At 36.5% G+C, this 26,511-nt stretch overlaps 1 protein-coding gene across 2 annotated transcripts; it reads left to right on the plus strand.

Annotated features, from left to right (window-relative positions):
- The first annotated feature begins 4,141 nt into the window (after positions 1-4,141).
- On the plus strand, positions 4,142-26,478 carry mcf2b (MCF.2 cell line derived transforming sequence b). 2 transcript variants are annotated; one of them, XM_073829113.1, is made up of 27 exons: positions 4,142-4,484; positions 5,378-5,497; positions 5,921-6,037; positions 6,347-6,496; positions 6,571-6,695; positions 6,946-7,060; positions 9,059-9,178; positions 9,307-9,498; positions 9,586-9,777; positions 11,185-11,356; positions 11,442-11,530; positions 11,613-11,698; positions 11,872-11,938; positions 12,276-12,391; positions 12,462-12,531; positions 15,453-15,545; positions 15,679-15,771; positions 15,869-15,994; positions 16,470-16,691; positions 17,059-17,151; positions 19,690-19,768; positions 19,877-19,928; positions 21,727-21,923; positions 22,160-22,266; positions 22,406-22,518; positions 24,592-24,706; positions 24,881-26,478. In XM_073829113.1, exons 1-27 carry the CDS (start codon positions 4,434-4,436, stop codon positions 24,893-24,895), a joined length of 3,087 nt encoding a protein of 1,028 aa, XP_073685214.1. In that variant the 5' UTR covers positions 4,142-4,433; the 3' UTR covers positions 24,896-26,478. The 2 variants fall into 2 exon arrangements, with proteins under 2 accessions (XP_073685214.1, XP_073685215.1); XM_073829114.1 differs by having other exon boundaries at positions 21,811-21,923.
- The last annotated feature ends 33 nt before the right edge of the window (positions 26,479-26,511 follow it).

Below are 26,511 nucleotides of genomic sequence, written 5' to 3' on the forward strand. Positions count from 1 at the left end.
AGGGAATTAATGACCACAGAAAGTCAGGAGGCCAGTTTAATGCCTCATGCGAAGGACACTCCTTTTTACAGGGGCCGGATTAACATTTGCTTCTTTTCACGGCCTGGAATCTGCCTCGTTGCATTAGGACGTTTGATCCCATAGTTACATGTCAGAGAAACAGCCCCCCCTGCTGGCCAGACAATTTTTTCACAAAGGTAGCGCATCCTGCCAGGCTCTATAAGGCCAGCGGAATGTGCTACCACCTCCATAAATGAGGTCAAATTCATCATTAAGGTAGGGAATTAATGACCACAGAAAGTCAGGAGGCCAGTTTAATGCCTCATGCGAAGGACACTCCTTTTTACAGGGGCCGGATTAAGGTTTCATAAAAACATTTGCTCCTTTTCACGGCCTGAAATCTGCCTCGTTGTATTAGGACGTTTGATCCCATAGTTACATGTCAGGGAAAGAGCCCTCCCCCCCCCCTGCTGGCCAGACTAGTTTTTCACAAACGTAGCGCATCCTGCCAGGCTCTATAAGGCCGGCAGATTGCGCTACCACCTCCATAATGAGGTCAAATTCATCATTAAGGTAGGGAATTAATGACCACTAAAAGTCAGGAGGCCTTTTGGACCCATAAAGTACATGTCAAGGAATGAGCACCCACTGCTGGCTGAATTAAATCTCCCTCCAGCAGGAAAATACTTTTCCACAAAGGTCTCCCATCCATGTACATACCAGGCTTAGCCCTGCTTAGCTTTAGTGATTAACCAGAATATGACTACTGCAAACAACATTTGAACTTGCGTTATGCAAATTAATGAAGCTGCTTTGATAGAGGGGTAGCGCATCCTGACAGGTTCAATCAGGCCAGCGGAATGTGCTACCACCTCCACAAATGAGGTCAAATACATAATTAATGATGGGAATTCATGAGTACAAAAGATCAGGAGGCCAGTTTAATGCCGCATGCGAATGACACTCCTTTTTACAGGTGCCGGATTAAGGTTTCATCAGTTTCATCTTTTCACGGCCTGGAATCTGCCTCGTTGTATTAGGACTTTTATACTGGCCAGCGGGGGGGGCTCTTTTCCTGACATGTACCTATGGGATCAAACGTCCTAATACAACGAGGCAGATTCCAGGCCATGAAAAGGAGCAAATGTTTCTATGAAACCTTAATCCGGCACATGTAAAAAGGAGTGTCATTCGCATGCGGCATTAAACTGGCCTCCTGACTTTCTGTGGCCATTAATTCCCTAACTTAATGATGAATTTGACCTCATTTATGGAGGTGGTAGCGCATTCCGCTGGCCTGATTGAACCTGTCAGGATGCGCTACCCCTCTATCAGAGCAGCTTCATTCAACCACAAAGAACAAGTTCAACTGTTGCTTGCAGTAGTCTGTGTATGATTGGGAGACCCTTTGTGGAAAACTAGCTTCCTGCTGGAGATAGTTTTAGTCCAGCCAGCAGGGGTTGCTCATTCCCTGACATGTACTTTAGGTTCCAAAAGTCCAAATATACAAAAATAACTTCTGCGGTGCCTTATAGAGCCTGGCAGGATGCGCTACCTTTGTGAAAAACTAGTCTGGCCAGCAGGAGGGCTCTTTTCCTGACATGTACTTATGGGTACAAAAGTCCTAATACAATGAGGCAGATTCCAGGCCGTGAAAAGGAGCAAATGTTTGATGAAACCTTAATCCGGCAGCTGCAAAAAGGAGCGTCCTTCGGATGAGGCAATAAACTGGCCTCCTGATCTTTTGTACGCATGAATTCCCCTCCTTAATGATGAATTTGACCTCATTTATGGAGGTAGTAGCGCATTCCTAATACAAAAGTCCTAATACAACGAGGCAGATTCCAGGCTGTGAAAAGGAGCAAATGTTTGATGAAACCTTAATCCGGCAGCTGTAAAAAGGATCGTCCTTCGCATGAGGCATTAAACTGGCCTCCTGAATTTCTGTGGTCATTAATTCCCTACCTTAATGATGAATTTGACCTCATTTATGGAGGTGGTAGCACATTCCGCTGGCCTGATTGAACCTGTCAGGATGCGCTACCCCTCTATCAGAGCAGCTTCATTCAACCAGAAAGAACAAGTTCAACTGTTGCTTGCAGTAGTCAGATTCTGGTTACTCTCTAAAGCTAAGCAGGCCCAAGTCTGCTCTGTGCATGGATGGGAGACCGTTTGTGGAAAACTAGCTTCCTGCTGGAGATAGTGGCTGTCACTATCCAAGTTTCCATCCAGTTTTTGCACTGTTTTGTTATCGACAAAGAGAATATGTCTAAAAAAAAAACCTGCAAAATTTGCTGTCTACATCCTGTTTTCCTTCCAACCGGCCTTTTACCGATAAAATGGTGTGCGTAATGACCTCATCCCTAAAAAAAACGAACTGTCGCATAAGTTTTGGTGTATTGCAAAAAAAACTGCCCTTGAGCTGTTTCCATACATAATTTCACCTATATTGCGTAAATTATATAGGCTAGTAGACTGTTCTTTATCCATTTGAAACAAAATCTAATATTAAATTGTATGTTAGCTAATTTTTATTAACAAGTGTCATGAGTTTTTTTTTTTTTTTGTACTTTGTCATAGACTATTTACTTGATCATCAACAATAATCATAAACAGGAGCATTTGTATTATTATCATTTTTCTGATGAACTTTTATTTAGAAATGGGAGTGTTCATTTCGGTTATTTTATTTCTCCTGACAACCGACGGTCGTTAAGACATTTTTAACTGTTAACTTACAAGATTGTTAAATTACAATTAAAGGAAATTTTAATTAATACACGGCTGTGACCCATTAAAAATACCTACATGTGTTTTCCATGGATTAATTTTATACACGCAAAAAGCAGCATAAACAACAGAGTGTGAGGATTCACATGGTCACGCACCTGCAGCGCTTCTGCGAATGGAGGAAAACATTATACAGCTATATATAAAATAAATAAAATAAAGTTATTTTCTAAATGAATTATGAATTAACAAAATGAAAGAAAAAAATGTGAAACAATTAGCAGCCTATATCAACCTATGCAGAATTTAGTTTCATTTTTCTGATGCACTCTTGAGGCATCATGTTTGTTTCCTTTTTACAAAAGCACACTGTTTGTTTTTATTGTGAATGTGCATTAATAAAATACATATTTAGAATAGTTTGGAACAATGTCTTACTCTTATATGACCACAAACGAAGGAGTAGGCTATTGTAAGTTGTTTCCACTTTTACAAGGGGGGAAAAAAAAACAAATGATCGTGTCGGCGCCTCCTCCTTGTTTCAGAACAAACCCTTTAAATTTAATGGAACAATACTCATAACACAAGAAGAACAAAAATATAAAAAGCTAACAAGCCAACAAGTTAATTTAAAATGTTGTACTTATCATTCCAATATCCACATAAAACAAGATCTTCAGAACAAAATAAATAAATTTTAACTTGCAACGTAGCAAAGCCCCTTTTCTCTACAAAAAGTTTACAAACAGACTTTTGCGACATTTGAAGTATGGATTTAGAATTTATGCGCTAAAGTTAAACGGAAAAAGATTATGTCGACACATGAGAAATTTTATCGATAAGACATTTCCATCAGCTATATCGGTAAAAATTCAGAAGCACTAAATTGTTTTGTGTTTTTTTTTTCATCCAGATTAAAAAAAAAAAAGATTTAGTATTATATTAAAAGGGGGGCGGGCCGGTGCGGTCAGAATTTTCCTGGTGGATTTTAGTGCCCCACTCCTCCCCTGAACATGGTTGTCGCTTTGAGTGTCCCGAGTTCGAATCATTTCTCTTGAACCCTTCCTGATCCTGCACCCCCCCCTCCCCCCCCCTCCCCCTCTCTCCCACTGGTTTTCTGTCCTATCTCCACTGTCCTATCATGAAAAATGTGAAAACGCAAAAAATTTCTAAGCCCTATATTTATTATGTAAGAAATAAATATTATATAATCATATTTATAATATTATATATATACAGCACACGCTGTATTCATAATTTATATATTTTTTTATATACGGTAGATTGTATGTATACATTTTTATGATTATTATATGTAAGTGAGATAATGATGTAGGTAGGTCTGAGGTAGGAATAGGTATATGGCCGTTACTTCCCGAGTGCGTATCGACCTCTGTTCATGGTGCTGGATTTTATAATTCGTGTCGCTTGCAATATAATACAATCAGATCTGAATCGAGACAATTACACAAAACTGTGGTTTCATAGACACATTTTGTTCTGCGTAAGAGTGCCATGTATTATAGGTGTGATAGTAATGATCAGATGAGTGCGGTCAAGGTGTCGTCGGCACTGCAGCATCCGCTCTGCGGCTGCTCGCTGCTGCTGCTGCTCACAGTCCCGTAGACAAAGTCATGGAGGGAGGGAAGTTGTGAGGCTAAGAAGTGGGTCTACATCCCCACGAAACGGGCAAATTAGAAACAATGGCGGAGGCTAATCCACTCAGGGGACTGCCCCGGATCCAGAGGGCTGCGGTAAGATGGATTCTTCTCTGTTTTGGACCGGGTTTATAACCTACTGCAGAACTGACAAACGCTAATGCGGGGCGGCGGGTGGGAGTCTTGTTTGCTTTAGATTAATGAGAAACTATAAACAAGCCTATAAACGCGTGCATTTGTAATACTAACTATTAGTTAGGAATGGGATAATTATTGCAGTGAGCAGTGGTGCGATTTACATTTGATTACAGGCATGTGCAATGATCGGTTTTGAACACATGACCGCTTGCAACTCCATGTATGACTAACGCAATAATTAGGACTATATACTTATTTTGACTGTGCATAATGTGTTTTTATTGCGTTATTACACTATGTTCCATAAAGGTATATTTAACCCCTGATGATGAAGTAAATTGGATGACTAGACGAGTGTCTCTGATGAGGTTTACTGATCAATCAAAAAGCGAGAAGACAGACAGCTTACACTGATTTGTGAGCGTTAGCAGTTAGAGAGAGTCAGTCTTAAATTTCCATGGACATTGATTGTCTTTAAGGGTCTGAAAAAGTCCAGAGTAGTTGCTAGTTAGATTGAATTACATGCTTGAATCAGCAAGAAAGGTGTTACACGAAGTGTTAGCTTCAAATTTTTGTCTTTTATAAGCTAAAACACATTTTAATTGTCATTCAAGTTCTGTGCTTGATGTTTAATCTGTTTACTTAATTACAATTTAAATATGTGCATTTATTGAAATAGGTGGGTGTCTGACCTAGATTTGTACATCTGTGCACACATTAGAAGTAGGAGGATGATACACAAGCAGCCACCCTGCTGTTTCTAAATAAATTGTTATAATCATTCTGAATTATGTGATTGGATATGAGTTGAATGTGTCCATATGTACTGAAATACCATATCTCATCTTCAGATGTCATTCCCTGGACATTTGCACTTGGTTCTAGTGCTGAGACCCAAAACCCACCTGCAGACCACTGGAACAGACCTCGGTTTCCGCTTTAGCCAGGACGACTTTGCGCTCAAGATGCCGGTACGAGCTGAGAACAATATGAAACAGTCATTATACTCATATTCCTGTCTTGAGAAACAAAACAAACATCAGATTGTACAATACTGAATCATTAAATAGCAACTAATTACTTGGGAGAACATTTGATATTTAAAATCTGTTTCTTTCAGTCTTTATTTATCCATAATAAGGCCATTAAAGGAACAGTTCACCCAAAAGTGAAAAGTTTTGGCAATTACTCACTCATAGTGAGTAAAATGTAAAATGTTTCTTCATTGGAACAGATTTGAAGAATTTTATAATTTTCATCACTTGCTAAAAAGCCTAAAAGGCCTTTTCACCTTTAAAAGGTTTGCCTGCTTATCGAATAGACTCTGTTTTAACTCTGTTTTCATTAAATATACCATGCTTAATTAATTCCCTGCTTTTTTCTGCCTAATTCAGATGGTAATGCTAAGCTCCCTGACAGACCTGCTTCGCTTCATTGATGAAAATCAACTGAGCACTGAGTTTGGCGGTACGCTGGAGGAATGCCATAGTGACTGGATAGTTCTGCAAACAGTAAGCATTCTGTTGTGCACTGTAGCACATTGATTTCAAGCAAGGAAGAAAGAGGAGATTTATACTGTAACAAAAAATGTCATTATATGATTCACAAAATGAAATTAAATCACCAAATTGCATTGTATGCTTCACTATTTAATAAGAGAAGCAAATCACTTACTAAGTGAAATCTGTTTACTTCCTATTCATTATTTGCGACTTGCAAATGTAAATTCATGCAAATCTGATTTTAGATAAAGAAGCTTTGACCTACAATTGCAGTAAATGCTGAGTAATGCATATTTTTGTCTGTGCTGCCCCCTCCAGGCCATAGAGAGTTTTGCAGTGACAGTGAAAGAGATCGCTCAATTGCTGCAGACATTTGGCACAGAACTGTCTGAGATCGAGCTGCCTGATGAAGCCAGTGGCATTGAGTACCTCCTCAGAGCGCATACTGAAAAATACAGGCAGATGAAGGTAGGAGGATGATTCTGCAGTTGTGTATGTATTATACTCATAAACAGTGATATATGGTTTGAAAACTATTACAGGATGACATTAGGTCAGTTATGAGGGAAGGACGCCAGCTTCTCTCAAACCTTGAGGCCTCAAAAGCAGTGGAAGGCGCTGCAGCAGAAGACAGAGACATCAGCCAAGACAAAGAAAGAGTGCAGAGGTATGAAGGCTATTACTCACCAGCACCAGCAGAGTAAGTAAATCATTGTCATCTGCTATTTTGGGTAGCTGAATAACTCTCCAAGGAGTATTTATGTGATTCAAGCAATCAAAATGCTGTATTTATTGCCTCTTTTATTTTTTTATCTTCCAGTATTGGATTGGTTTAATTTCCACTAGGTCAGAATACATATTTCTGCCAAAATTGGTCCATTGCATTCATCTTTATAGTCTCTGTGTGTTTCCTGCAGGCTTGTGGCACAGTTACGGGACATGGAAATGGCTTTTGACGGCTTCTTTGAGAAGCACCACCTCAAGCTTCAACAATACCTTCAACTGCTTCAATATGAGATGAGCTTCCATGAGGTACAGACCAGTGTTGGAGTAACAAACTAAAAATACCAATTGTCCTTTAAAAACACTGAATTCTCAGCTTTTCTAGTAACAAGCTACATTTTCCCAAAGATTAGCGATACAGTGCAGCATTGCTGTTTTGAATGTCTTTGTACAGCACATACTACTTTGCACTTACCTTTCCTCTTGTCATATGAAGCATTAGTCATTCTAGCAAACCAGTTCATCTTAAAGAATTAGTTCACTTCCAGAATAAAAATTCCCTGCTAATTTACTCAGCCTTATGTCATCCAAGATGTTCATGTCTGTCTTTCTTCAGTCTAAAAAGATTAGGGTTTTGAGGAAAACATTTCAGAATTTTTTTCCATATAGTGGACTTCAACAGTGCTCAACAGGTTGAAGGTCCAAATTGCAGCTTTATTTCTGACATGAACTTCTTGGATGACTTGGGGGTGAGTAAATTATCAAGAAACTTTTAACCTGTGATGTGTAGCATTCGAAAGCATGAGTCATTTTACTGAATCAGTTCGACCCAAATGGTTCACTGTGTCATATGCAGCACTGGGAAATCTATTCATTCTAGTCCATCGGTTCATCCTAAATGGTTTATACTGTCATGTGTAACTGTCTGATTCATTCTAGTGTGTCAATTTGTCTTTTAAGAATCTTCATTTCTACAGATCGACCGATATATCAATTTATCAATATTTTTCCCAATATTTAAGCATTTCACCATAATCAGATAGCGGTTTTGTAAGAAATAGAGACAAACTCACAAAGTCACAAGATAATTCATTTAGTCGTGCCCCAATAAAGTAAAATGTAAATGTGCTTAAATTAAATAATATACAGCCATGAATGAGCACATGGTAAATGCATAGATAAACAGCACTTTGTCAGAATTTAGAATGACAAAAATGTTAGTAATTCTGATATAACATACCACTTGAGAAATGCAAAAAAAATACAATGTTTTATTTGTTATATTCCAATATTCCAGAGAATATTATTCAGTGATTTAACATTATTTTTCACTCTTTATATTAAATAGCACATAAACCTACTAAAACTGTAGTTTAAAATGAAGTTGACGACTCCTGTTATTTATTTATTTTCTCCATTTGAAAACATTAGACATTCTACATTTATTTAGTGTTACTTGTTAGTGTTGCAGCTGATTGTTTTTCATGAATAAAATGGTAAAAAGACAAATTTTCAACACTTTTTTTAAAGATGACATTCTCAGTCATTTATTTACTTTGCAACAGTAAATAAATATCGGTTCTGCACATCGGTTATCGGGCACATAAACATGCAAATAATCAGTATTGGTATCGGTTAAAAAAAAAAAAATCATTATCGGTCAATTCCCTACTCATTTCTGTCATGCGTAGCATCGGAAAGTGCAAGTCATTTTACTGAATCAGTTTGACCTAAATGGTTCACTTTGCTATATGCAGCTCTGGAAAATGTAATCATTCTAGTGAATCAGTTCATCCTAAATGGTTCACTTTCTCATATGCAGCATTGGAAAGTCTGATTCATTTTAGTTTGTCGGTTCATCCTAAATCCTAAATTATTCCTAAATTCATACTCTCATCCAATTCATTCAAGTGAATCAGATTATCCTTCAAGGGCTCTTATCTCTGTCATGCATAGCATTGTAAAGCTTGAGTCATTTTAGTGAATGAATTCAACCAAAAGTGTTCACTGTCCCATAAGCAGCTCTGGGAAATGCAATCATTTTAGTGAATCGGTTTTTCTTAACCAGTTCAATTTCTCATGTGCATGAATGGAAAAAATTATTCATTTTAGTAAATCGGTTCATCTAAAATGGTCCACCTACAGTATATGCAGCATTGGAAGTTCATTCGGATTACTCTACTCTTTTGTAATTTGTAATTATACCAATGTCAAGTGTTCTATAATATTTTTTGTTGAATGAATGCACTATAAAATATTTATTCTTTAATGCATTAGTGAATTTATTTGGTTTTGGTCTGTGCATAGATGGAGGCCATTCTGGAGAAACTCAGTGCACAGGAGAAAGCCATTGACTCTGTGGGGACAACAGTGGCCCAGACGGAGCAGTTGCTCAAAGACCTTGAGATGCTGGAGACCACAGCAGAGGTTTAATATCTTAAAGATTAAAATAACTGACCTTCTCTTTTTACTAGTAAACATACCTTTTTGACCATGCCACAAATATTGATTTATATTGACTATTAAAAACTGAGAGCACTCTGTTGTTCTTGCAGGAAGAAATGGGCCGTGCTCAGATTATTATTCTGCATGGGCACCAGCTGGCAGCGAGTCATCACTACGCTCTTGCCCTAATAGTTCAGCGCTGCAATGAACTGAGGCATCACTCTGACACTCTCACAACAGCTCTGCGTGCCAAACGGGCATCTCTCACACGCATACGAGACCTGCTGTTGCGGTTGGAGGAGGTAATAACTATGCAAATTCAAGAAATATGTGATATATACATTTTATGCAAAAGCACATACAGACTCTGCATATCTGTGTATGGGCAGACTGTGCGTTGGTGTGATGAGGGGGCCTATCTGCTGGCTAACCAGCTGTTGGATAAGTTTCAGTCCAAAGAGGGGGCGCAGGGAGCCCTGCGAGACATTGAGAGACTCATGGAGACGGCGCCCTCAGTGGTGCGGTCTAACCCGGATGTTCTTAGTCTGGAGTTTGAAGCAATACTCACACCACAGTTACAGGTACAGTAACGGAATAAGATACAAATATACGGTCTGAAGCCAGTATGAATTTATAAAAATAGATTTTCAATTTCATGCTCACTTTAACGACAGCAAGCCAGTTTTTTTATGTGGTCTCAAATTTTTGGATCCCATTATAAAGCTTTAATGTGCTTGTTCATCTTCATTTGTTCTATAGTTTAAATAATTTATATAATAATAAAAAAATTGTATTACTGTCTTTCTTCTGTGGAACATACAAGAAAATATTTTGAGAAAAGTTTTCGGGTTAACTATCCCTTTAATATCTCACAATATCCTTTTTTTCTCTTAGACAGGAAAAAGATTAAATGAAATACCAAAAAAAAAAAAAAAAAAAAAAAAACATAAAATAACTTAAACATTCTTTTACAAACAAACTATATGTACTATCCTTTCCACATTAATTTTATATCTTAATTGGTCAGCAATTTTTTCATTTGTCTCTATTTTATTTCTCCTAGTAGAAATTCCTAAGACGAAGTTTATACTAAAATCCAATAAGTGATAATGTATAGAAATCTGCCATAGAATAAAAAATATATAAAAAGGTCTTTGCAACTTTTTATCTCACAATTCTCGACTTTTTTCCTTCCCATTCCAAATTTACATCTCTGAATTCTGATTTTTTTTTTACTCTGAATTCTCTGAGTTTACAATTCTTGCAATTTATTCGTTTCCACCATGGAATAATAATTTGAACAGAATTGTGAAATGTAAAGTTAGAATTCTTCACGATTTAAAGTTTGTCTTACAATTCTGACTTTTCCTCTCAGAATCGCAAGTAACATCTCAAAAATTCTAACATTTTCATTAGAATTGCAAAAAAAGAAAAAAGTCAGAGCTGTGAAGTAAAAAGTCATTTTTTATGAATTAACGACCATTTATTTGTTTATTTTTATCCATGGCAGAAACAAGCTTTTTTTTTTTTTTTTTTTTTTTTTTACTAGTGGGTGCAGGACACTTGTTCATTTATGTAAGTAAGGATAGCAAAATAAATTAAACTGTGACATATTATACCCAAAACATCTTAATACAGTGGCCTACCAGTAAAACGGATAAAAATTTGGGACCAAAATTTTAATTTGACACGGGCCTGACCATGTTTTGTTACATACCTTTATATCAAAGCTATCTGACATTATCAAGATGAATTTGTTCTGACACAGTTTAACTTTTTAGTTCTTGTCATATATTATTACCATTTTCTAAACTATAGCAAATAAACTGATAATGTGAGAAATGTTTAAAGCTTTGACTGTAAATCTGATCTCTGAAAAAGCACTGGAATGCAACAATGCCATGTCCCTCTGTTCCTACAGTATTTCCTTACTCGTCCTCTATTGATCAAGTGCCTATTTTAAGTTCACCCCCTTCCTTTCTTGTTAGTCTCAAATAGAGGCTGTCACAGAGAAGTTATCAACAGTGCAGGGAATGATCCAGAGCAGACAAGCCTGTCTGAGGAAACTGGCTGATATCCAGGTCAGACCCATCCAGCTAGTCGCTCCAAGGCCCGAGAACTCACCACGCTGCAAATCCCCTGTATTCTCTCCAAAGCACAGTATGTTTGTCTATTTCATTCGCATTTGCACATGGCAAAAATACACTGTCTCCATATGTCTGAATGTTTCTTGTCTTTTTCTAAGGTTTTGACGTGAACTCCAGTTTAAGGTTTTCTTTTGATCTCGCTCTTCCTGGAAAAAGGGCCTCACGGAAAGGTCCCAGCACTAAAAAGGTTTGGCTGATCGTCCTTGTTCATTGTTCATTTCATCTTCTTGTTGCTGACAGCTTTAGGAACTTTCTTCTTGTTCTTGTAGATAGAGGTCATGCACGACTATGAGGAGAACCGCAGCTGTCTGTCTTACAGCCCAGAGGGAGTTGAGAACCCTGACCAGCACAAACGGTGAGCATTTATGCATTATCTTAACCAAAAAAAAGAAGTATGCTCATGAATCATAAATTTCTTCTCAACCTCCTCTCTTTGTCTGTCTCTCACCAGTCTCTTTCCCGTTCTGTCCTCATATCTTTCTCCCCCTCTCTCCTCTGTTATTTCCCATGCATCCCTCGCTTCTGCAGCCACGTAATGAAGGAGCTGATTGAGACGGAGAGAATCTATGTGGATGAGCTGCTGTCTGTTTTGCTGGTAATGTCCCGACCAAACAACCTTGAAATAATTGCTCTGTGTTCTGTTTTCCCTCATCCCATTTGCCTCACAGCTGTACTATTGTAGATGACCTTTGGATGCACTCATTTTAAAATCACATTTTCCATTCGCATTGTAGTTTATAGTGTCATGGTGAGGCATATTTTCCTCTGTTAATGTGATGTTTCCTGTACAACTGTTGGTGGAGACTGCCATATCAAAAAGCAAACTGCACTGGGTCTGATTTGGCACAATGATTACGGACACAACACGAAAAGTGTACAATTAGAGCTAATGCAATACTTCTAAAAATGACTACTCTATGATGTTGTGACAGGGTTACAGGGCAGAGATGGATAACCCGTCTCTCTCTAATATACTGCCATCTGTACTGCGAAACAAGAAAGAAGAGCTATTCGGAAATCTGCCGGAGATCTATAAATTTCACAGCAGGTGAGAAATGTGCCCACACACATGGACACATGAACACACATTTCATGCTGATCCTGTCTTGGTTGTGCAGGATATTTCTGCAGGACCTCGAGAGCTGCTTAGAGACCCCAGAGAGAGTGGGAGCGTGCTTTCTGGAACGGGTGAGCTGTCATAGATTCTGTGTCATACATACTGTATACAGTGTATGTAAAGACATGTATAATGTTACAAAAGATTTTCTATTTCAAACAGAAATTCTGTTCTTTTGAACTTTCTGTTCATTAAAGAATCCTGAATTTAAAAGCAATACAGGAAGCTCTAGTGAGGGGCACAGCGTTGTGTGAATTGAGAGAAGATTCCTGCTAACTGCATACACTTCTGACTAGGGATGTAACAATATCAAAATTCACGATACAATAATATCTGGATATGAGGTCCACGATGTAATATTTATTGTGATATAAAAAAAAAGACAAATGAAGATGAACATTTCAAACCCATTGTACATTTCAAACCCATGTTTTTAACTAAGAAAGCTTAAGTCAGAAAAACTGAACTAGGGCTGTAACAATTCCTCGATTCTATTCGAGTATTCGATTTAAAAAAATCCTCGATTGCATTTTGCCCATGTTGAGTAATCAGCGAAATACCAGAAGTGGCGCATTCCATATATTAAACCCACTTAAAGGAGAAGTCCGGTGTGATATTGACCTAAAGTGTGTTGAATCATGATACCGTGTGTGAACTTACCCTTCATAGCTCATGTCGGCTTGTCCACTGCAGTCCGAAATATGGCGTTAGTTAGCCGATGCTAACAACAGGTTGTCAATGAGGGTGAATAGGGCATCGGACTAGCCATGTAAATAAATCACTGTTTTACACCATTTACGAGGCACAAAGTAGCGCCACACTTCATTGGTAGACTTCCAAGGGCCCTGACATTTAAAACGAGACATTGAGAACTTTGAAAAAGCACTGGTAGTTTATTTACAAGAAGATTTATACAGACATTCCCCTTAGTAAAATTACCGGTTGCCGCCATCTTGAATTTAGTCACGATAAGTCGAGTGACAAGCAGGTTAATGCCTGATAATGCTTTTTAATGCTTTTTAAAAGTTCTCAATGTCTCGTTTTAAATGTTTAAAATATTCGCTTTAATTTATTACATGCTTGTAAGTTATTTACGTGCGTCTCAGATCGGCTCCGTTCACAGTAAATGTTGCTGTACAAGAAATGTTATCATTTACATGTGTGGAGCATCTCCAAATCTATCTCTGCATGTGATTGTGAGTTTTGGTTTACAATAACGTTTATCTGGGAACCCAACATGTGCATTTCATCAGATTTGTAAGGTTTATCATTCATAACCCTACACAAACACAGGAGAATACATCTGTTCATCTCTATATGCTAACTGTTCATTGCGTTTTCAAAATAAAAGTTTAAACCCTCGCCCCAAGTTTACATGTTTTAATGTCCACATATTCAACAAATAACAGTGCCTGCAGCATTTCTGTTGTAAAGAAAGGGCCAAATATTAAATATTAAGTGGACATTTGAATTAAATGTTAAGTCAATAAATATTAAAGTTTAAAAAACAGTCATCAGGCCATTGGCGCCCTCTGCAGGCATTTGTTATAATGCATAATGTACATTAGCTTTACTGTATGTAATTAGGGATGCACAATATGACAATTTTTTACCGATACCGATAGCCGATAATTAAGTCCTTCTTGTGGCCGATACCGATACCCAATACGTTCATATTTTTATATGATAATTTTGTGCACCCAGGAGAATACAAAATCTAAGATAAACTAATGAAATGTATATTATATATCTGGGTCAAACAATCATAGCAAACATCAGTCCTGACTCTTCAAAAATGTTTTTATTTTTTGTGTAAGGCACCACAATTCTAAATAAATAAAATGCTTTGACATTTGTCAACCTGGAGTAACGTCAGATGTCCAAATGTCCGTTAAAGCTTCTTATTGATCATATTATGAATGTGTGCAACAACCAAATCTTACAAGACGGGGAATAAAACATCAGAATCGAGTGACAGCCCTAACCTGAACTTTAAACAACTGCACTGTAAAATAAATGAAAAAGAATATTTCATAGGTATATTTTTTTGCTTTACACTACAGTAGGGAAATTACAATACGTATTTCTTAATTTTTACACTTGAAAGAGATATTTTGAATTTGGACTGCAGTAACATTACCTATTTAAAATGCTACCTGTCAGAAATTCATACTAAGCTTTAATTTTGATCGAAATGGCAGTAGAGCTTTTATTTTGACAAAAAACTCCAGCTTCAGTGAAAACAGGCTTACAAAAATGTCTCACTACAAATCTAGTAAAATGCTGTAATCATCTGCATTCCCAAACACAGCTAAACTTACGGCACATGCAATAAACACTGCATTTACTGTGAACTGAGCTGTTCTGAGGTACGGAAAACACTGATCGCTTCGCCAGGGCCCTCCATTCAGCGAAAGTCAGACTCGATGAAGGGATTAAACCGTATTAATCCCTTGTGGTTTTAGTTTGCTTGACAGATATTGTGCCAAAGCACAATGGCCCAAAACACAAGACCTTTTATGTTAGAATAAGAAGCTTAAATATATTTTAAAAACTAAATTTTTTGCCCGGAAGACCTATCGTTTCGTATCGTTAAGTGTATTTTCAGCACATTTCTGTTTTTGCAGCAAGTTTTTGTGTTTGGTTGTGTTGTGACTATTTCTGTTTTTGCAGCGTGTGATAATGAAGATGTTTTCTTAATTTGCAGGTGTTTTTTTTTATTTGCAGCACATTGGGCTCTCTTGGCCACCGTAAATTTATATCAAAAACTGCTATGTAGCATTTTTGTTTGGTTCGTAATTAAAATGCAGTGGTTCTGCGAATGCATTCTGATTCATTCTGTAATGGCACAGTCAGGGAAAAACTATGATAAACCTTGAAACCCCTAGAATCCTAAAAAAAAGATTTTTGGTCAAAGCGCCCAGCACTGAGAACCACTTATATAGCTACTTAATGCTCTTTAAAAGTTTTCTGGTAATGAATGTTTTTGCAGAAAGAAAATTTTCAGGTCTATGAGCGCTACTGCCAGAACAAGCCTCGCTCAGATGTCCTCTGGAGGCAGTGTTCAGATTCAGCCTTCATCCAGGTATTATACATTAGCAACTCATAAACATTAGCCAATATTTATAGGGATAGATAGTGATTAGTGTATTATTTTATATTCATTAAATGAGTTTTAAATAGTTTATTTTGTTAATTTTATATTCTTTCCTATGCAGGAGTGCAAAAAGAAGCTGGATCATAAACTAGGTCTGGACTCATATTTGCTGAAACCTGTTCAACGTTTAACCAAGTACCAGCTTCTTCTGAAGGTGCTCAGCTATAACAAATCATAATTCAAATTCATGTTTGTTTTTTCCCCCTCACAGATGTATATTTACACTAAATGCTGTCTGTCTCTCTGATTAGGAACTACTAAAACATAGCTCAAACTCACAGTATGCGTCTGAGCTGCAGGGGGCGCTAAATGCCATGCTGGACCTCCTCAAGTCTGTCAATGACTCCATGCATCAAATTGCCATCACTGGTTATGAGGTGCGGCCAATAAATGACAAAGGAGAGAGGAGGAATATTAAAGGAGTAGCTCACCCAAAAATAAGGTATTCACCCTCAGGCCATCCAAGATGTAGATGAGTTTGTTTCTTCATCAGAACAGATTTGGAGAAATTAAGCATTGCATGTCTTGCTCACCAACAGATCCTCTGCAGTGAATGGGTGCCGTCAGAATGGCAAACATCTGATAAAAACATCACAATAATCCACAAGTAATCTACACAGCACAGTCCTTAAATTATTGTCTCGTCTTTCGAAATCTCTTCTGATGTAGAAAAATCTCATCTACATCTTGGATGGCCTGAGATTGAGTACATTTTCAGCAAATTCAAATTTTTGGGTGAACTGTTCCTTTAATGGTTTTATTTTTACCATGACTGACAGCTGATGAATTAAGTTTGAATGCACTGCTACTTACATTCCCACATTCACTTTTTTCTGTGTCCTCTGTATCTAGGGAGATTTGAGTGACCTGGGCCGTGTCCTTATGCAGGGGTCTTTCAACGTCTGGATCAACCATAGGAAAGGGCCAACACGCATGAAGGACATGGCTCGCTTTAAACCAATGCAAAGGCATCTGTTTCTTCACGAAAGAGCTCTGCTTTTCTGCAAGAAGAGAGAGGAGAGTGGAGAAGCACATGATCGGACAGCCTCTTACAGCTTCAAACACTGCCTGATGGTGAGAGAGAGAGAGAGAGAAATCAACGTACTGTATGTGCTATTTAATGACCAGAAAAGCAGGATGCTTTTTGCAGCCAGATTTTTCAATTACAACATCCACCATGAATCTAACCACCTAACTTTGACCTGTATTATGCACTTAAACCATTTTTGTACATGTTGTGTTGCACAGATGCTGAAGTTAAGCACCTGTTTATTTATTCCAGCTCTATTTTAAGTGTGCTCAAAGAGGTGGATGGTTTTTATGAAAGGGGTTTTTGGATTAATTCAAATTCCATTGGATGCTAAAAAACCCACAGGATTATTAAAATATGGCATTATTGAATTTCCAAGTGAGAACTTTGACCCCTCTGTTTCATTTGCAGATGAGTGCTGTTGGTATCGCAGAAAACGTCAAAGGAGATGTAAAGAAGTTTGAAATTTGGTATAATGGAAAAGAGGAGGTGTATGTTGTTCAGGTGAGTCATTTTATCAAGGTTAAAACTCTACAGTATAAAAAGTTACAAGTGTCTCTGTCATCACTTAATAACGCCTCTTCAATACCTCCTCGTTGATAGGGATGTATCAAAGACTGCTTGTTCACAGTGAACGTTAATGCCAAGTCCTATATTATTGTGCTGCTTTAATTGATGCACAATAACCAACACACATAACTCGCACACACACACACACACACACACACACACAACACAGAGAGAGAGAGAGAGAGGGAGAGTTTGGAGATAGATTGCCCTGCGCATACACAAACTTCTTGTCAACACTTACACTGTTTCATCTCTGTGTATGATTTGAAGTAGGCAGAATGCAAGAGTTAACGAGCCGAAACTGATGAAAATAACCGTCATTTTTACACATTCCGTCAAATATATTTAACTTGTATATAATCTGGCAGATGACCATGGAATAAGCAGGATAATTAATTAAAGGATTTTTTTTTCAGGAAACCTGAAAAAATTCTAATCAGCTGTTTTCAACATAATAATATAAATGTTTTTTGGAAAGCAAATCAGAATATTAGAATGTGAGTGGAGTAATGATGCTAAAAAATCAGGTTTGAAACCACAGGAAGGAATTACATTTTTATTATGGGTCATAGACGTTAAGATGCTCATGTCAAAATAAGTTTACAAAAGTGACTATATGCCCATAGAAAGCATATTAAATGTAAGTAAAGTGTCTACTTTTAAGGTTTCAAATAAGTTTTTGGAGAATAAAATACTGAAATTAAATAATGTTACATTGTCATTAAGTGTAACATAATATTTATATAAAAATTTAAACATGCTTATTCTGACTTGTACATATTATAATATATAAAAGAATAAGGGAGCATATTACATTAATTACAAAAAAAAAAAAATACTGGCAAATGGGCAAAACCTAGGAGAGTTTTTTTTTTCAGTTTTTAGAAATGTAGAACAACTAATTAGTATTTGGGGTGAAAGAAATTTGTCTTTCAATATAAATTGATTCTTGTAAATATGCCTGGCAAGATTGTTACACTGAATAACATTTTAGTGGGTGTCTTCTGTAAATTAGGACGAATTTATGATTTTGGGTAATTTGCTCTTTGACCCAAATATGTTCATACAGAATACTGTACTGTTTTTACTGTATGTTGGTTCGAATAGATGCAGGCTTGGTGAACAGAGGAGACTTATTTAAAAACATTAAAAATCTTGGGAGTGGGAGTGTATATTCAGTAAGCAATACCTCGGGTGTGCATTATTTTCGTAGAATTCAACGGACCGAAGTCAATTATTCCGCTTATACTAGAGTTACCACACCTCAAGACATCGATCAGATGATATATTTCAAGACAATCGTCCGGTTTTTGTCTTTAAAATGCTATTGTGAGTAGGATTAATTTCTTACGCAGCTCATCCAACCGCTTGGTTGCTAGTTCCAAAACGTAATTTTAGACCTAGTAACGACGCTTGAGCCGTTGATAGCAAACTAATGCAGTTAATAATGAAGTTTAGACAGACAAGCAGACAAAAAGAAAGGGAGAGAAAGAATAAGTTGCTAAATTACCTCCCTCAGGTCTGTGTGTCTCTCAAAGGTGACTGGCAGCATCGTCTCTACTAATAGTTGAACTTAAGTTCATTTTCTTCAAGACCACGCCGTTGTTACCTCGCTTGCGGGAACTGTCATGTCGTTTTTACGTTGTTAATCGTCAAAGCAGCTAACAGCATTAGCGCGATGCTAACGTGTATGCAAACTGAATGTGTGTGCGCATCTGTAAAGGAGAGAGTGGGAGAAACAGTTTGTGCTTTCCGTACATAATAAAACGTAATATTGTGGCTAAAACATGAAAATAATCTGTCGTTTTTATCCAGTTGTTTACTGTATTTATTTGTTTGTCCAGTGTCATTGTGGGTTTTGTTATTTTGCTGTTTTTAGCTGTAAGGACCTTTGAAATGAAATAACTGAAATCGTGGCGAAGTGACATGTAGACATGTAATGCCGTCAAAAGCTGCCTGGAACTACGTTCGCCATGAGTTTCCCTGAAAATAATGCACACCATTGAATCGTTCGTCAGCCAATCAGATTCAAGCATTCAACGGCCCTGTAGTATAATATTCCAAGTTTATATATAAAAAAAATAGTATTGTCAAATCACAATTAATCACATCCAATATAATAATGTGTGTACTGTGTAAATCTGGAATTTTTAATGTGGGAAAAATTAAACAAACAAACAAAACTGTATATGTGTATGATGGGTTCAGTTGAACTATCTTAATAAAATGGTTGTGGTGATTACTTTTTAATTGAATAAAAATAATAATAATAATAATAACAAAATAATGAAAATACAAAGATATAGATATATTTTATACATATTATAAGATATATACTATACATATAAATTTGATAAAATCTAAAAATATGAGTAAATGAAAAAATTAAATATTAAACAAGAAAAAATATGGTGACCTCAGACTTTTGTGTGTAAAAAATGATTTGTATTTTGTAATTGTTTCATTTTACAGGCTTCAACTGTAGATGTGAAGATTGCATGGCTCACTGAGATTAGAAAAATCCTAAACAATCAGCAAAAGATTGACAAAGGTTCCTACACTGCATTTTTATTTCTGTTCATATCAGTGTTGCATGTTTTAAATTATGAATCGGTATGTCTTAATTACATTGGTCAAACTCTGTGTTTCACTTCCTCAGTTAATGCTCACCCGGACGGTGAGCAGCCATTATCTCCACCCTTGGCCGACAGGTGATCCTCACTGAATCCCCGTAACCCCTCACATTATTTATGCAATCTCTTCTATTGTAGTATGGATGTAAAATATGTAAATCATCTTGCATTTGGAAGGATCTAAACAAAAATCAACAGAATTTGTCAAACAGTGCTGCCTTATATAAATCACATTCATTAAAGGATAACTATTGCCAAAATGCAACCTGGGCTGTTTTTTTTTTTTTTTTTTTACTGTAAATGAGACAAACTTATATCTAAAAGCATAATTACGACAAACGAGCCGTTTTTGAGATTGACCGTGATTTTGTTTTGTGGTCAGTGGCCGGTGAATGGGAGTACTAAGGGCATAACTTTGAGCGCATCAAAATCGATATTTTTACAACACTAAGGAGGCTCGACACACCATGAAACTTTGCTCGAAGTATCGCCTGGGTCTCTACACATGAACTCGAGCATTGAGAACATTGTTTGTGTACACAGAGTTTGCTAAAATGAAAGTTTTTGAACAACTCACTTTCACTGTTTGGGTTTCCGCTCGCAGCCGTCTTGCCAGTCAAGAAGTGTCGATCTCCGAATGCGAGGATGAATAGCTCCTAAAGCATATTTCCATATAAATGCACGGCTAATTCGTTGTTTTGTCCCAAGTGAAAAACAATATTTACCTTCTAGTTGTAAAAAGAGCCTCATATAAGCCTAATATTTCGTCCTATTTTCGTCCATTCATTCGCATTCGGAGATCGACACTTCTTGACTGGCAAGACGGCCGCGAGCGGAAACCCAAACAGTGAAAGTGAGTTGTTCAAAAACGTTCTTTTTAGTAAACGCTGTGTACACAAACAATGTTCTCAATGCTCGAGTTCATGTGTAGAGACCCAGGCGATACTTCTAGCAAAGTTTCATGGTGTGTCGAGCCTTCTTAGTGCTGTAAAAATATCGATTTTGATGCGCTCAAAGTTATGCCCCTAGTACTCCCTTTCACCGGCCATTGACCACAAAACAAAATCACGGTCAATCTCAAAAATGGCTCGTTTGTCGTAATTATGCTTTTAGATATAAGTTTGTCTCGTTTACAGTAAAAAAAACCAGCCCAGGCTGCATTTTGGCAATAGTTATCCTTTAAGACTGTATGCTTTGAGCCCATCTGCATGATGGATATGGTACTAATCGATACTTTTCTGGAATGAAAAACATTCTTGAAGCACGCATTCTTATCATTTCTGAAACCTACTTAATAGAAACATTTGGACTTTGGAGAATCGAACATAAAATGCTACACGCAGTAAATGACTGTCTAATAAATGTTATGAACTGTTTCCAAAAATCATGGTTTTTAAGTTGTGGTCTAAGCAGCATTTGATCCTAATTGGACATTTAAATATATTTTAAATCTAATGTAAGTAATGGTTTAATTAATTGGCAAATATGCAAATCTGGGATTATTATGGTATATATTATTGGCATTTTGGATCATTTATGATGTGACAGATGTTCAAAAAATATATACCCTAAATTTACAATTAAATTTGAGAAGTCATTTGCAGCATATAGTACTTTATATTTGTTTTTTCAAACAATTTCTTTGAATGTTGTGTAACGGAACAGGATTGTGGTCAGTGTCATGTCAACTCAGCTAATATTAAATGTTTTAACATCATTAATATTGAGGCCTGTTTGCCATTTGACTCTATTGACTGCAGTCCAGTTTCAGAATATCCTGTTTGTGATGACATTTGATGGTTGTTGTTGTCTTTTTGCCCTGTGTTCTTTTTGACGGCCTTGTTTCTGTTCGTCGGTTCCTCGGTTCCTCGGTCAGTGTGAGGCATATGTCCGTATGCATGCCCTGGACGTCCACACAGATCACTGGCTGCTCAGGTTGTTTTGATGTCCTTCCTCACAGCAAGCTCCAGGGGGCGTCCGTCAGCTCGGAGGAGGCCGATTCAGGCCGCGTGAGTCCGGTTTTGACAGACCCAGTCATCGTTTCTCCGCGTCCTCACCACCACAATCGCCGCAGTGAGTCAGAGCCCGTTCGAAGGCCATTTTCATTGCCATTTAGTCTAGTTGATAGGAGCAGGAAAATTTACTATGCTATTGAACATGATGGGGTTTTGAAATGGAATTTTTAATATGTAATATGTAAATTGTGTCACATTTATTTGCATGAAATTGAATCACGCAATTGAATGCATGAAAAATTTACAATCCGTTCGGAGAGATGCCATTATGGTTCGGCTGGTTGTGGTTTGTAGGCTGGCCAGGGACATCTCACTCTGTGGACCTCTGTGAGGGTCTGGAGGACTGGACCACTGACCTTTCGAACATCTCAGACTCTGATGAAGAAGACGATGTGCTGCTGGTGAGCTTGGACCTTTTGATATCACTCAGATTCCCAATTATTTGGGGGAAGATTCATTAACAGTGAAGGATTTTGGTTGTAAATAGTCTCCACATTGGCTTTGACATTGTATTATGCTTGTTTGTTTGTTGTATTTTAGGTTCCTGGAAGGTATAGAGCAATGCTGGACCATTTAAAGTGTGGCAAGGATGATGTAATCATCAAATGTGGTGATGTCATTCACGTGCTGCAGGAGAGTGCCATGGGGCTTTGGTGAGTCATTTTGCATTTTTAATTTATGCTCAAGTGGAGCACAAAATATGAGACATGCTCTGATGTTAAAATTCTGGCTAATATTAATAAACTGGTTGATGACTATTACTATCATTACCATTTTTTTTAAATGTTACATTTAAGTGTAAATAAATTGTTACTGTTTTTAAAGAGAGCAAAAATACAAAGCACTAAAAATAGTTTTCAACGTTGATAACAGTAAGAAAAGTTGTTCAGAATTTGGCACCAATACTAATGGATAATAGTTGAGCAAATCTGCACATTTGAATGATATCTGAAGGATCCTGTGACACTGACAACTGGAACAATGACTCCTGAAAATTCAGCTTTGCCATCACAAATAATTACATTTAATAAATTATAGTTAAAAATATATTAAAATAGAAAGCAATTCTTTAAAATTGTAATGATATTTCACAATGTTACTGTTTTACAGTATTTTTCATCAAATAAATGCAGCCTCTGTGAGCATTAGAATGGAAGCCTGTTTCCGACACAATTCTCACATATCTCATAATTCTTAAGTTTTTTCTCGCAATTGCGAATTTATATCTCGTAATTCTGACTTTTTTTTAGAATTGAGATATAAACTTGCAATTGCGAGAAAAAACGCCAGAATTGTGAGATATGTGAGAATTGTATCTCGCAGTTCTGACTTTTTTACTAGAATTATGAGATATAAACTTGCAACTGCGAGTTATAAAGTCAGAATTGCTAGATTAAAACTCAAAATTTTGACTTTTTTTCTCAGAATTGATATAAACTTGAGATATGAAGTTAGAATTCTGAGAAAAACATACAATTCTGACTTTTTTCTCACAATTGCGAGTTCATATTTCACAATTCTAACTATAACTCACAAAGTTAGTTTGTATCTTGCAATTTTGACTTTTTTAAAACTTTTTATAAACTCACAATTGTGAGAAATAAAGTCAGAATTGCAAGATAAAAACTCAAAATTCAGACTTTTTTTCTCAGAATTGAGATATAAACTCGCAAATGCGATAAAGAAAGTCAGAATTGCAAGATAAAAACTAAAAATCCTACTTTTTTTTCTCAGAATTGATATTACAAGTTATGATGTTAGAATTGCGAGATAAAAACTTGCAATTGTGAAAAATTTTGACTTTGCAAATTGCAAGATACTGTACAATTGTGAGAAATAAAACCAGAATTGTGAGACAAACTCAAAATTCTGCTTTTTTCTCAGAATTGCGAGTCTATATCTCGCAATTCTAACTTTATAACTCGCAAATGTGAATTTGTATCTTGCAATTTTGACTTTTTTTTTTTTTTTTTTTTGAATATTTTATTTTAGCTTTTGAACTGTTACATAAACAAAAGAAAACGAACAAAAATCTTACACAGCTTATTGCACAAATAGGACAGAGATTAGTCCATACAAAAAAAAAAAAAAAAAAAAAACAAATGTCCAAAAAAATAAATAAATAAATAAATAAAAAAATACACACAATACAGTACAATGGGATGATACAGGATACCGTAAATATACCGTAAATACGGTATAAAGCCTCACTCGAAAAGAGAATCCATCCGGTCTTGCAATTTTGACTTTGTCTCGCAATTGCAAGTTTATATCTCACAATTCTGACTTTTTTTGTTAGAATTATAAGATATAAACATGCAACTGCGAGTTATATAGTCCAATTCTGAGGGGGAAAAAAGACTGATATGTTCTCAGAATTGTCATTTTATATCTCACAATTCTGACTTAATTACTCGCAATTGCATGTTATAAAGTCAGAATTGTGAGATAAACTTGCAATTCTGAGGAAAAAAGTCACAATTGCGAGAAATAAATCACATTTCTGAGATTCAGACTTTGGAGATACAAACTCTCAATTCTGAGAAAAAAAGTCTGAATTTTGAGTTTGTATCATGCAATTCTGAGAAGAAGTAAGATACAGTAATATAAGATAATAGTAAAATAAAAAGTCGCAGCTACTTTTTTTATTCAGTGGTGGAAACGGGCTTTCATAAGATGCACTCTAATTTACAAGTAAATGATCAATGTCACTATAATTCTCACAGGCATGTTAAGAATTTGACTCGTGGAGGTGAAGGAAATCTCCCTGTTGATACACTGCTGAGAATGCTGGGAGATGCAAGCCAAAGTCCTTCCATTAGATCGGGAGGGGGGCTTATGGTGAGTGAACTCTGTAGGCTACTATATTCTAAAATGCATCTTACTCAAACATGTTGAGGATTTCATTTTGAAGAGACAAACTGATTGTGTTTATTTTATCAGATATGAGCAAACAGTACTGTACTGCCATAGAAGCTTTTTTTTTTATCTAAAGCACTCCTTGTTGTCTCATAGGTACGGGAAATATAAACAGCAGGAAGCCCAGCAACACCTAAGTACATAAACCACATGTACACAAAGCTCACACCATGTGACAACCCTAAAGGCCATTACTGTCATTCAGGACTGAGCTCAGTCACGCCAACCTGAAGCACACAAACAATCACCAAGTCAGGAAAACAGAGTCACCTAGTCAAGAGAAAATGTTTCCATCTGCCATCAGTAGGGATTTTGGATTATGCTGGATTTAAAGACAAAAAGGGATTCCTTCGAACAAGCCACCTACAACAATACAGTCTGGAAATAAAAGGAGCTTTGCAAAGCACTTTACACTGATCCACTTCATCCCTGGAAAGTACCATCACCATGCTGTGCCATAACACAATATAAAACATGTATTTGTGTAGTTAGCACAGTATTTAACTCTACATGTATATTAAAAACAGAAAGGTTCATGGCATGAGGTGTGAACTGGCTTGAGTAGAGCAAGCTATTTTTTTCTCTCCTCAGATGGGTTCAGTGATTGTACACTTGTTTTAAAAAGCCATTTTAGTGCTGGAATGGATACCAGCATGACAAAGAATGAAAGACAAACTAAACATTAGTATCTAGTTTATGTGCCAAAACCTAACATTCCATTTTCAAACTTATCAGGTTGACACCAACTCCTACTTTTTATTACTTATTATTTTATTTAGCAACAGTATTTCAGTACGCGAGGTGAAACCTTTACAAATCACTAGTCAGCAATGCCATTGCTTTATTGCTTCACCGTTATGCTTAAAAACAACTGCTCACCTTCAAATGATCCGTGTTTATATTCATATTCACTTTGAGTCAGATCAGTATGGCTGTTTTGGACTACTTAGCAAATTTTCTTAGTTATCAAAGTGTTTTTATATGGGTTTACTGTAGAAACGGCATCATTTATTTGTTAATATTTGGTTTTAAAAATATATTTCCATATTTGGGTCAGTAAAACGTGGTGGTATACATCATTGTAATATCAACTGTAAACTTGTCCATTCCATTATTTTTTAATTAACCTTTTTCGTCACACTTCCTGCACTCACAATGTGCATTTAACTGTGTTAACCGCTTAGAAACCATTCAGGTGAATTTACATTAGCTAATGTTATTAAAAACTGCAATGAATAAATACACTATGGTTCAAAAGTTTGAGGTCAGTAAGATTTTTACTACTTTTCTGAAAGAAATTAATGCTTTTATCCAGAAAGTGATTGATAAGTATTTCTATAAATGCTGTTCTTCTGAACTTTGTTCATCAAAGAATGCTGAAAAAACCATGGTTTCCACAAAAACATCATATTTGATATTAACAAGAAATGTTTCTTAAGACCAAATCAGCATATTAGAATGACTTTTCGAAGCATCATGCGACACTGAAAACTGAAGTAATGACTCTTAAAAATGCATCTTTGCCATCACATGAATAAATTACATTGTAAAAACTCTGTATTTTTGATCAAATATAAACAGGCTGAGTGAGCACAAAAGTGACCTCAAACTTTTGAACAGTAGGGTACATTTGCATGTCATTAGTTTAAAAGAGGGCTTGACAAGAGAGAAGAAAAGTGAATGCGGTCTGAATGGGTTTCATGTGTACTTCACTTTAAAGTACACTT

The sequence above is a fragment of the Garra rufa genome, chromosome 23 (assembly GCF_049309525.1).
Source record: "Garra rufa chromosome 23, GarRuf1.0, whole genome shotgun sequence".
Classification (NCBI taxonomy): Eukaryota; Metazoa; Chordata; class Actinopteri; order Cypriniformes; family Cyprinidae; genus Garra; species Garra rufa.

Coding starts and splice junctions, on each gene's coding strand:
- mcf2b (XM_073829113.1), top strand. CDS start 4,434: ATGGCGGAGGCTAATCCACTCAGGGGACTGCCCCGGATCCAGAGGGCT. Junction 11,531..11,612: donor AAGGTCCCAGCACTAAAAAG/GTTTGGCTGATC, acceptor TTGTTCTTGTAG/ATAGAGGTCATGCACGACTA. Junction 15,772..15,868: donor AGTACCAGCTTCTTCTGAAG/GTGCTCAGCTAT, acceptor CTCTCTGATTAG/GAACTACTAAAACATAGCTC.